This window comes from Choloepus didactylus, chromosome 2 (assembly GCF_015220235.1).
Source record: "Choloepus didactylus isolate mChoDid1 chromosome 2, mChoDid1.pri, whole genome shotgun sequence".
NCBI lineage: Eukaryota > Metazoa > Chordata > Mammalia > Pilosa > Megalonychidae > Choloepus > Choloepus didactylus.
Window position 1 is genome coordinate 194,971,709 of NC_051308.1, and position 13,342 is coordinate 194,985,050.

At 38.3% G+C, this 13,342-nt stretch overlaps 1 protein-coding gene across 2 annotated transcripts in view; it reads right to left on the bottom strand.

The window, feature by feature from the left end:
- Positions 1–237: 237 nt before the first annotated feature.
- Positions 238–13,342, bottom strand: part of PRPF38A (pre-mRNA processing factor 38A) — a 42,182-nt gene continuing 29,077 nt past the window's right edge. For both annotated transcript variants that reach the window (XM_037827228.1, XM_037827227.1), the window contains exons 6-10: positions 2,547–2,659; positions 1,912–1,938; positions 1,713–1,810; positions 1,218–1,266; positions 238–663 (exon numbers count right to left, since the gene is read on the bottom strand). In XM_037827228.1, coding sequence (XP_037683156.1) covers positions 621–663; positions 1,218–1,266; positions 1,713–1,810; positions 1,912–1,938; positions 2,547–2,659 — 330 coding nt within the window. In that variant the 3' untranslated portion in view covers positions 238–620. The remainder of the gene's footprint in view (positions 664–1,217; positions 1,267–1,712; positions 1,811–1,911; positions 1,939–2,546; positions 2,660–13,342) is intronic.

Below are 13,342 nucleotides of genomic sequence, written 5' to 3' on the forward strand. Positions count from 1 at the left end.
CTGTTCCATGAAACTGGATAACATGATCCAGAAGGAACCTTGCATTCAATTGTATTCTGTTTTTGCAAAGCTGCTGCTAACCAGTTCATTACCACATGTTGCTGCTGGAGGAAAAAAAGTTAAGGAGCTAATAAGTTTTACCAATTTGATCTTCAAAATAACAGCAACAGCACAAATCCCAGGAGTTTCAAAGCAGTTCCAGTCACTGAGGAAAGCAAAGACTACAGAAAAATGGGAAATGGGTGTGTCACGTTTAATAACAAGTTAAAAAAAGGAAAGGGTCGGCAGATCGCCACATCCTCTTTCTGACATTCATACACCCCCTCCAACCTAAATCCGTCCCGTCCTTGTAAATTTAATCTGGGTACAGTTCAGGTTATATGTACAAAAGGGGTCAAAAGCAGCCCTTAAGAAGCATCATTCCCTAAACATGTACATTACGATTCAAAAAGGGTTATCTTCACAAAACTCAGCACCTCTTTCATTTAAAAAAAAAAAAAAAAAATGGAAAAACCCAAATATTCTTATAGCTGCCTAGGGAGCTGATCTTAATCCTTCCACATAGACAGATACCGTCATATCTTCAGGAGGCCATTACAACGAAAACCAAACTGAGTCCATTACTCATTCCCTCTCCGGCTCTTCTTGTGGCTCTTCTTAGACCTGAAATGGCAACACATATAAATCATTAAAATTTTGCAGCTGTTCAAGGAGTTGGGCAAGGACTTGAGGAAGACATACTGACACTGTTGTGGATGTGGATGACACTGAATATTCATTAAACATGCCTCGGGTTTTTTTTTTTTTTTATGTCTCAGAGCATCCTTGCTAGTCAGGCATTAGTATTCTTTTGAGGAAATGCCTCTAACAGGTAAGAGTGCATTGGACAGTGTATGAAAAGGTTTCTAATGAAAGCCTAGCAAATGAAAGTGACTTGTACAAGGTTATGCAACTGCTAAGTGTTAAAAGTCAGGTTTTAAACCCAGGTCTCCTGAAACCAAAGCTCATACCCTTTCCACTATCCAAAGCAATCCTACAAGAAAAAAGAAATGTATATAATCCTAGTAATTCTTGGGGCAGCAGGCCAATTTTCTCTTGTAATGAATGAGAATTCCCAAATTCCCCCATCAAATTAAGATTTTCAGGTTCAACTTAGTTGTCACTGGGACTTCTGAATTGAGTGAAATTCTTAACTTGAAACAGAGGTCATTCCATACCTTTCAGGGGACTTTGAGTGGCTCCTGTGTCTGTGACTACGGTGATGACCTGGAGAGAAAAGGCCACTGGATGAGTGGGATTCTGCCCTCCTTTCCTCCACTACCATTCTCCCCACCCCTGATCCCTTTGACTGGCTTAATACTTGTGTGGACTATGCTAGAAACACCTCTTGCAGATAGCACCTCTCTGAATCGGTGGTGGAGAAAGTAGTAATAAAACCACATCACGTGCACTCAGGGTTTATGGCTTATTCATAAACATCACACTGGGTTTTCACCACTACTCTATTAGGACTTACAATTCCAAATGAAAAACTGCAAAGACTAACAGTAAGTGACAGATAGAAGACATGTACTAAAATTTCCAAATTCCAAGCCCAGTTCTTTTTCTGCTAGACAATAATACAGCCAGCACTCCTGGATTGCAGGAGGCTGATAGCTCCCCTTATATTTCTTTGTTAAGACAACCAATATTAAAAGCCCCAAATGTTATACCTGGGGACTTGGAGCGAGATCTGTGCCGTCTATCTCGGGATCTGCTGCGGTGACGTCTTGGACTCTTGCTCCTATGCCTTTCTCGGCGAGGGGAAGGGCTGTGGAAAAGACTCGTCAGAGTCTTGCCTGGCAATATATACACAACAGCACTCTTGCCCCCTCAATCCCTATCCTTTATCACAAATGACTGAAGGTTTACCTCCTCCTTTTGGGAGATCGACTCCGCCTACAGGAAAAAAAAAAGACAAGAAGAGCCTTAGTTGGTACAATGAATGTTATAGTGGATACAATGAATGTTACAGATTGCAAAAATGGTCCTCATCTCTAACCATATTCTTTGCCATGTGGCATCCTCCCACTCTAATCCTGGGGATGACCATGTAACAATGAGGTATTTGCAAATGCGATGCAGGCAGATGCTGGAAAAATACTTGTATGATTGGGCTTGCTGGCTCTTGAACTCATTGCATGAGAATATGCCTAATAGCCACTAAAAGTTGAGGTAAATGGAAAAGAGATGAGTTGCCCCAGACATCCTAGCTAAGGCCATTCTATACCAGTCAATAGACTACTGATCGCAAGGTATGTGGGTGAACCTAGCTTATACTAAAAAAACTGCCCACCTAAGCCCAGCTTAAATACTATTGTGAGCTAAATAAACGGTTGTTCTTGTCTGCCACAGAGGTTTTGTGGGTAGTTGTTTTGCGGCAATAGATAATACCTTAGACAAACACTTTTCATAGGCTGGGCATTTTTCCTTCCCTGAAGTCCAAACTTCTAGGCTTCAGTGCTGAAAGTCTCCCTGGAAGAGGCCAACAACGACTACGGCCTTACCTCCTGGGAGACCGGCTTCTGCTCCTCCTGTAGCGCAGTGTGGGAGAACGACGGGGCTTATCCAAGTCTCGGTAGCTTCTCCGGCGGTGATCAGGTGATGGCACCCTCTCCAACTGGAAACAAAAAAGAGATGGATCAGTGATGGGCACAGGCTTAGAGAAGCCATCTAGGAACACTGGTTATACTCCCTATTCTGTCCCGAAGTCCACCTCCAATGTGACACTCTGACTTTAAAATACAATAATTTGACTATAGAGGGATAAACCAAAGGATCCAAAGAACTGCTCTGCCCTGCTCACTGCCCCTTCCCCTCCAAATCAAACTGTTTCCAATAGTCCTATTATTCTAATGTTGGCACCGTTATCCTGAGACTGTGTGAGTGTAGTGAGAGAAAACAAATAATTATACTTATCTCCTTAAGAAGGTAGATTTCCAATGCAAAAGAAAAAGATACAGATGTAAGAGCAATAAAGTTAAGTATAAACTCATGGTGTTATTTTATCTTTAAAAAAAATTGTCCCCCTAGTTCTGCCAACTGAAAAGGCCTAGAAATACTGACCAAGCTGTCAGCAATGAGCTCCTAGAATGCACAGACTATGGTATCTAAACAGCATATACTATTAAAAGGAACCATTTCTTGGAGAAATGGCCAATTCCAGTCTGGGGCAGAAACATACAAGACAAGCCTGGATCACACTGTATCAGAAAGCAAGTAAATTTCAAAGACTATTATGGTTGTATCAAAAGGACTCAGAAGCCAAGCTAAGAGACTCCTACTGGCCAAAGATGAAGCAATTTGAGCCTCAGCAAGGGTAAAGGATTAAAACATCAAATATTTCTAAATCCATGGGTTCAAAATGTTGCCAAAAAATAAGCATTCATCACTTCAGAGGGATACTAGGGAACCAACTCATTCTTTTAAAAATTGGTAAACAAAAGGGAAGAATTATTTATCTTGCTTTCCTATATAAACTGTACCTATGAAAAACTAAATGTTGATGGGGGGGGCTTTAGGAGTATTTCAGGTAACAAACGAAGTATTAGAATATCACCATTTTGGGGATTCTGGGAAGATGGCAGCATAGAAAGAAGTGGAAGACTCTAGAAAGAGTATTCAAAGAAATTGTTGGGGAAAACTTCCCCAACCTTCTACACAATATAAACACACAAAGCATAAATGCCCAGCAAACTCCAAATAGAATAAATCCAAATAAACCCACCCCAAGACATATTCTGATCAGACTCTCAAATACTGAAGAGAAGGAGCAAGTTCTGCAAGCAGCAAGAGAAAAGCAATTCACCACACACAAAGGAAACAATATAAGACTAAGTAGTGACTACTCAGCGGCCACTATGGAGGCGAGAAGGCAGTGGCATGACATATTTAAAATTCTGAGAGAGAAAAATTTCCAGCCAAAAATACTTTACCCAGCAAAACTCTCTTTCAAATTTGAGGGAGAGCTTAAATTTTTCACAGACAAACAAATGCTGAGAGACTTTGCCAATAAAAGACCTGCCCGACTTCAGATTCTAAAGGAAGCCCTACCAACAGAGAGACAAAGAAAGGAGAAAGAGATATAGAGAATTTTAACAGACATACATAGTACCTTACATCCCAAATCACCAGGACACTCATTTTTCTCTAGTGATCACAGATCTTTCTCCAGAAGGGACCATAAGCTGGGACATAAAAGAAGCCTCAAGAAATTAAAAAAAAAAAAAAAAATTGAATATACTCAAAGAACATTCTCCAAACACAATGGAATACAAATAGAAGTCAATAATTTTTGAACTATAACTCCACTGTTTACTTCCTACATGATAAAAAATACACAAACTCTAAGGACAAATCAATGGTTTTGAACTCAATGTAAAATATGTAATTTTAGACAACTATACAAAGGTGGGGGAATGAAGGAGTATAGGAACATAGTTTATGTGCCCTATTGAAGTGAAGGTGGTATCAAAGAAAAACAAGACTGATAGGGATTTAAGATGTTAATTTTAAGCCCCACAGTAAACACAAAGAAATTATCAGAGAATATAACCATAGAGACGAAAAGTAGAGTTTGGGTTAAGAGAAATGGGGGAAGGGGCAATGGGAAGTTAAGAAAGGAGTGTAGGGTTGCTGTTTGAGGTGAAGGGAAATTTCTAGTAATGGATGGTGGGAAAGAGCATAACATCATTCTAAATGTGATTAATCCCACTAATGGAAGGCTAGGAAAGGGGTGGAATGGGAAGATATAGGCTGTATATATGTTTCCACAATTGAAAAAAAGAAAAAAAAAAAAAGTCTAACTAGATGACAATTGAATGCCTTGGATGGGATTGGAGGGTGGAGGACAGGAGGCTCAAAGGGACACAGTTGAGACATAAGGAAAAGGAAATATAGAATGTAAGCATTGTATCATTGTTCAATCTCTTATACTTCTTAGCTGTGCTTAATGGAATTACATAAAAGAATGTTCTTGTTCATGGGAAGTACATACGTGAATTACAGTGTATGTTCAAGGATGTGTGCAGCTAACTCTCATATTCAGAAGACAGAGAAATATATGATGGATGATAGATAGGGAGGGAGGGAAGGAAAGAAATAGTGATGTGACAGCATGTTAAAGTTGGTGGATTGAGCTATCGGGGGAGGGGGGTCAGGGTATGATGGAATTCTGTGTATGGGGCTAGTATTGTTTTTGCAACTATTCATGTAACTTTGAATTTATTTCAAAATAAAAAAAAAATAAAACAGAGGGAATCAGAAAAATGGAAAAAAAAAAAAAAAGAATATCACCATTTTATAATTTCTATCTGAATAACCTACTCCAAGACAATCAGATTATCAAATGTCAAAGACAAAGAGAAAATTCTGAAAGCAGCAAGAGAAAAGCAATCCATCACATAAAAAGGAAGCTTCACAAGACTATGTTCAGATTTCTAAGTAGAAACCATGGAGGCAAGAAGGAAATGGTATGATATATTCAAGACACTGAAAAAATCGAAAATACAAAAAGGTAGACAGTAGACATTAGGTTGACTGAAATTAGCCAGAAACAAAAGGACAAATACTGAATGGTCTCACTAAAATGAACTAACATTAATGAGTGAACCTTGAAAGTTCAGTTATCAGGAGATAGAGGGTAGGGATCAGGCATCTAATGCTGAAGGAGTATAGAATGTTCAACAGCACTGATTGCATAGATCCAGAAAAAGCACAATACTGTAAGTACTCTGAACAAAGATGAGTGTGAGTATGGGTGAAAGAGGAAGGCTAGGGGCATGTATGATACCAGAAAGAAAGGATAAAAACTGAGACTGCATAATTTAGTGAGGCCTAGAGTAGTCAGTGATGGTGACTAAGTGTACTAATATAAGAAAATTTTTACATGAGGGAGAACAAATGAATGTCAACATTGCAAGGTGTTGAAAACTGGATGGTATAGGGGGAAAATACAATCTATGCAAACTAGTTAATAACATTGTAATATGCTCCCATTAACTTTAACAAAGGCAATATACCAAAGCTAAATGTCTATAAGAGAGGGATATAATGAACTGGTATGGGACTCTTGGTGGTGGTGGTGTTGTATGACCTTTCACTGTATTTTATTTTATTTTAATTTTTTCTTCTAACTTGTATTCCTCATTTTTTTCTCCTCTTCCTCTTTCTTTGTGGTAGAAATGGAAATGTCCTCATATAGATTGTGGTGGTAAATGCATAACTATGTGATTATACCGGGAATCAGATTGTTTACTTAGGATGGACTGTACGGTATATGAATAAAAAAGTTTAAAAAGTAAACAGAGGGATACAAGTGATGGAGAAAATGTGGAGAGAAGGATGTACCTATTTACTGTTGATAGTAAAGTTGAATGGTGCAGCCCATCTGGAGGGCACTAAGAAACAAAACAAACACAAAAATACCTCCCAACAGTGTCCAGGACTGGATGGCTTCACTACTAAATTCTACTGAACATTTAAAGAAGAATTAACATCAATCCTTCTCAAACTTTTCCAAAAACTAGAACAGGAGAGAACACATCCTAACTTATTTTGTGAGGCCAGCATTACCCTGATACTGAAGCCAGATAGAAACAGCAGAAGAAAAGAAAATCACAGACTAATATTCCTTATAAATATAAATGCAAAAATCCTCAACAAAATGCTGGCAAATCTAATCCAACAGTGTATTAAAATGATTATACACCATGACCAAGTGGGATATATTCCAGGAATGCAAGGGTGGTTTAACACATGAAAATCAATGTAATACAACACAGGAATAGAATGGAGGGGGGGTGGAGATCCACATGATCATCTCAATCGATGTAGAAAAGTCATTTGACAAAATCTAGCATCCTTTCATGATAAAAAAACACTCAGCACTTAGAAAACTAGAAATAGAAGCAAACTTCATTAACACAATAAAGCACATATATGAAAATCCCACAGCTAATGTCATACTCAATGCTGAAGAACTGAATGCTTTTCCCCTAAGATCAGGAACAAGACAAGGATGCCCTCTGTCATCCCTGTTATTCAACACTACTAGAAGTACTAGCCAGATCAACTTGTCAAGAAAAAGAGACAAAGGTATCCAAATGGGAAAGGCAGAAGTACACTATCTCTATTCTCACATGACATGATCCCATATACAGAAAATCTGAAAGAATTGACAAAGTGAGTACAACACAATATATGAATTCATCAGTTTCAGGTACAATAACAACACCAAAAAATCAGTTGTTTCTAAACACCACTAATAAACAATCTGAAAATGAAATTAGGAAAACAAATCCGCTTAAGTTAATATCTAAAATAATAAAATACATAGGAATAAATTTAATCAATAAGTGAAAGACTTGTACACCTGAAAACTACAAAATATTGGTGAAAGAAATTAAACATAACCTAAATAAATGGAAAGACATTACATGTTCATGGATTGGAAGACTTAATATTGTTAGGATGTCGATACTAACAAATGCAATCTATAGATTCAACACATTCCTGATCAAAATTCTAGCAGCTTTTTTATACAAATGGAAAAACTAATTGAATACAGAAGGTCAAGGGACCCTGCATAGCCAAAAAGCATCTTGAAAAAGAACAACATTGGAGGACTCATCCTTCCTGATTTCAAAATTTACTACGAAGCTAAAGTAATTGAGAAGATGTGTTAAGGGTATAAGGACAGACTGACAGGATAGAACTGGGAGTTAAAAAATAAACCCTTATATTAATAGGCTGGCTGAGTTTTAACAAACGTGCCAAGTACGTTCAACATGGAAAGAATAGTTTTTTCAACAAATGATGCTGGGATAGCATGATAAATGAAACTGGACAGCCACATGCAAAAGAATGATACCCTCCCTTACACCACATAAAAATTAACCCAGGGTTTTGGGGAAGAGAGACTGCGCCTTGAGGGATGGGATGTTTGTTCGGCCAGGACCACCTCCCAGAGCCAAGAGCCAGAGCGGTAAAACCGGCTAGACAGCAGCTGGCAAGGGAGTGAGCAGCAGCCCTCCACTCCCATGCACAAAACAGGCCTTGGTAAATTTAAAAAGACTGAAATTATACAAAGCACTTTCTCTGATCATAATGGAATGAAGTTGGAAATCAGTAACAACTGGAGAACCAGAAATTTCACAAATATACAGATGTTAAACAACACGCTCTTAAATAATCGGTGGGTCAAAGAAGAAACAGCAAGAGAAATCAGTAAATATCTTGAGATGAATGAAAATGAGTACACAACATACCAAAACTTATGGGATGAAGCAAAGGCAGTGCTGAGAATGAAATCTGTAGCCCTAAACACCTACATTAAAAAGAAGAGCTAACACCGACAACCTAACTGAACAACTGGAGAAACTTGAGAAAGAACAACTAAACCCAAAGCAAGCAGAAGGAAAGAAACAAATGAAATGGAGCATTAAAAAACAATAGAGAGAATCAGTAAAACCAAAAGTTGGTTCTTTGAGAAGATCAATAAATCGACAAACCCTTAGCTAGACTGACAAAGACAAAAAGAGAGAAGATGCAAATAAAATCAGAAATGAGTAGAGGGTTGTTACCATGGACCCCAAAGAAATGAAAGATCATAAGAGGATTCTATGAACAACTGTTTGCCAACAAATTAGACAACTTAGATTAAATAGACAATTTCCCAGAAACACATGAACAAGCTACACTCAAGAAACTAATCACAACTAGAGAAACTGAATCAGTCATTAAAAACCTCCCCAAAAAGAAAACGAGGACCAGATGACTTCACAAGTGAATTTTACCAAGTATTTCAAGAAGAATGAATCCACTTCTGCTCAAACGCGTCCAAAAAATTGAAGAGGGAACTCTACCTAACTCATTCTATGAAGCCAACATCACCCTAATACCAAAGCCTGATAAAGATATTACATGAAAAGAAAACTACAGACCAATCTCTCTAATGAATATAGATGCAAAAATGCTCAACAAAATAACTGCAAACAGAATCCAACAGCACATTAAAAGAATTACACACCATGACCAAGTGGATTTTATTCCAGATATTCAAGGGTGGTTCAACACAAGAAAACCAATTAATGTAATACATCACATTAACAAATCGAAAGGGAAGAACCACATGATCATCTCGATGCACAAAAGGCATCTGACAAAACCCAGCATCCTTTCTTGATAAAAATACTTCAAAAAGTAGGAACTGAAGGAACCTTCCTCAATATGATAAAGGGCATATATGTAACATCCACAGCTAACATCATACTCAATAGTGAGAGACTCAAAGCTTTCCCTCTAAGATGGAGAAGAAGACAAGGATGCCCACTGTCACCACTGTTATTCAATATTATGCTAGAAGTTCTAGCTAGAGCAACTAGGCAAGGAAAAGAAATAAAAAGGCATCCAAATCAGAAAAGAAGAAGTAAAACTTTAACTGCAGATGACATGATCCTATGTTTAGAAAATCCTGAAAAAACCATGACAAAGCTATTTGAGCTAATAAACAAGTTCAGCAAAATGGAAGGATACAATATCAACACACAAAAATCAGTGTTGTTTCTATAAACTAGTAATGAGCTACTATCAAAGTGGTAATTAAGAAAAAAAATTCCATTAACAATAGCAACTAAAAGAATTAAATATCTAGGAATAAGCTTAACCAAGGATGTAAAGGAATGGTACACAGAAAACTACAAAATATTGCTAAAAGAAATCAAAGAAGACCTAAATAAATGGAAAGACGTTCTGTGTTCATGAATAGAAGGCTAAATGTTGTTAAGATGTTAATTCTACCCAAACTGATTTACAGATTCAGTGTAATCCCAATCAAAATTCTAACAGCCTACTTTGCAGAAATGGAAAAGCTAATTGTCAATTTTATTTGAAAGGGTAAGGGGCCTCAAATAGCTAAAAACATTTGAAGAATAATAATTAAGTGAGAGGTTTCATGCTTCCTGACTTCAAAGCATATTATAAAGCCACAGTGTTCAAAACTGCATACTACTGGCATAAAGATAACATATCAATTAATAGAATCAAATTGAGTGTTCAGAAATAGACCCTCAGATCTATGGTCAAGTGATTTTTGACAAAGTTCCCAAGTCCACTGTACTGGGAGAGAACAGTCTCTTCAATAAATCATGTTGTGATAACTGGATAGCCATAAATCCTATTCAAAAATTAATTCAAAATGGATCAAAGACCTAAATATAAGAACCAGTACCATAAAACTTCCAGAAAAAAATATAGGGAAACATCGTCAAGATCTAGTGATAGGTGGTAGTTTCTTAGACTTTATAGCCAAAGCACAAGCAACAACAGAAAATACAGAAAAATGGGAACTCCTCAACATTGAATATTTCAGTGCTTCAAAGGACTCTGTCAAAAGGGTGAATAGGCAATTGACTCAAGGGGACAAAATATTTAGAAACCATGTATCTGATAAGGGTTTGTTATCCAGAATACATAAAGAAATCCTACAACTCAACAATAAAAAGACAAGCAACCCAATTAAAAAATGGGCAAAAGACATGAGTAGACATTTTTCGAAAGAGGAAATACAGATTGGTGAAAAGCACATGAAAAGATGCTCAACTTCACCAGATATTAGGGAAATGCAAATCAAAACCACAATGAGATATCATCTCACACCTACTAGAATGGCTGCTATTAAACAAACAGGAAACTACAAGTGTTGGAAAGGATGTGGAGAAACTGGAACTCTTATTCACTGCTGATGGGAATGTAAAATGGTACAGCCGCTGTAGACGATTGTTCCTCAGGGACCTAAGTATAGAGTTGCCTTATGACCCTGCAATCCTGCTACACAGGATATGCCCAGAAGATATGAAAGCAGGGATGTGAACAGAAATTTGCACACCGATGTTCATATCAGCATTAATCACAACTGCCAAAAGATGGAAAAACTCAAGTGTCCATCAACAGATGATTGGATAAACAAAATGTGATGTATATGTGTGTGTGTATAAAGGAATATTATATAGCAGTAAGAAGCAAAGGTGTCCTGAACCATGTTACAACAAGGTTGAACCTTGAGGACATTATGTAAGTGAAATAAATCAGACACAAAAGGACAAATACTGTATGACCTCACTGATATGAACTAATTATAATATGTAAACTCACAGACATAAAATATAGGCTATAGGTTACCAGGATATAGCATGAGGCTAAAGAATGGGGTACGGTTGCTTAACATGTGCAGAATATTCAAATAGGTTGAACTTAAGTGTTTAGAAATGGATAAAGGTGATGATAGCACAGTATTTTGAGAATAATTAACAGTACTGAAAGGTCTGTGAATGTGATGGAAAGGGGAAGTTCAGAGACATGTATGTCACCAGAAGGAAAGCTAGAAGTTAAAACATGGAAACGTGTAACACAGTGAATCTTGTGGTGGACAATGACTGTGATTAACTGTACAAATATTAAAAAGCTCTTTCAGGAACTAGAATAAATGTACGACACTATTACAAGGAGTTAATAATAGAGGGGTATATGGGAAAAAATGTACCTCTTGCAAACTATGGACTATAGTTAGCAACAATATTTTAATATTCTTTCATCAACAGTAACACATATACACCAATACTATGGGTCAACAATAAGGAATCTTAGAGTCTAAATTCCAGTGATAACACATTAAAATATCAAAATGCCCATGTTTCAACAAAAGATTACAAAACATATAAATAGGAAGTGATGGCCCAGGCAAAGGATACGATGAAAGCTTTAAAAACTATCAATGAGGAGCGTCAGCCCTGGTATATATCAGGTAAGAGTTTTTTTTAAATGGCCCTAACTTGCTTAAAGACTATGAGAAAATACATCTTGATCTAGTTTGAAGAAAATCAGGAAAATGATAGATGAACACAAAGGGAGTATCAATAGAAAGATGAAAAGGAACCAAACAGAGCTGAAGATAACAGTAACAGAAATTTAAAATTCCCTAGAGAGGTTCAACAGCAGATTGGAGTTGGCAGAAGAAAGAAACTGTGAACTTGAAGATAAGACAATTGAAACCATCCAATCTCTGGAGCAGAAAATGAACACAGCCTAAGGAAACTGTGGAACACCATAAAGCATATTAATATACACATTATGGGAATCCCGGAAGGAAAAGGTGGAGAAAAGGGGCAGCACGAATATTCAAAGAAAAAATGATTTAAAAAAACTCCCAAATTTAAAGGAAGACACGAATATAAACATATAAGAAGCCCAACAATGCCAAACAGGATAAACTCAAAAGAAGCCCTGCCCAGACACATTATAGTCAAACTGTCAAATACCAAAGATAAAGACAGAATTTGGAAGATCTTAAGAGAATTAAGATTAAATGCCAATTTCACATTGGAAACCATGAGTGCAAGAAGGCAATAGGGTGAAATATTTAAAGTGCTGAAAGCAAATAATTGCCAATCAAGGATTTTATATCTACAACTCTGTCTTTCAAAAATGAGGGAGAGGAGAGGAACCTAAGATGGCAACTAGGTGAGACAGAGAAAAAAACACCTCCGTGGAAAACACATGATAAAAAACCAGAAAGGACCCAGAACACCACTTCCAGAGTAGCACCAGCAAGACAAGTTCTGCTAAAGCCACAGGGAACGTGCGTTTGGTGAAACCAAGAGTCTGCATTCTGAAACGAGTGAGTGAGTCAGCTGAATCCCTCGGCCACGCTGCGGTGTAGGGAAATGGTGGGCTGGCATTTCTTAAAAAAAAAAAAGAGAAGCCCGGGAACAGCTGCAGATAAGACGGGAGCGGTCTGGACTAACGCCTCGATGTTTGGGGTGGAGGATACCCCTTCCCACACCCACTGCTGATTTCCTCGGGTCCAGGGAAGCAAAGGGGAGATGCACAACTTTCAGCCGTCTCCCCAGCAGGCAGGGCTACTCCTGCCCGGGGCCGAACACACAGCACAGAGCCGAGACAAGAAACCCAGCCTGACGGAGTCTTTCCCGCAGCACTGCTCACACGACACAATATCGGCCATGGGCAGTGGCCTTGGATACACCCACGGCTGATCGTCCCGCAGCTGGGAGAGCGGAGCTGTGTGGAAAGTGGGAAGTTAACGTGTGCGGTCGCGGTTACTGCTTCTGGGGGGAGTGGCGGCCGGTAGCGGAGCCCTCAGCTCTCGGGGCTGCTTAAAGGGTACCGGCGGCGGGGGCTCTTTCCCGGAGGCGAGGGCGAGGCGGAGGACCTGGCCAGGTCCTCGGCGGGAGGCGTGCAAGGTGTGGAGGGCGGCGATAAGGACAAGACACTCTTCATCCAGTAGGAG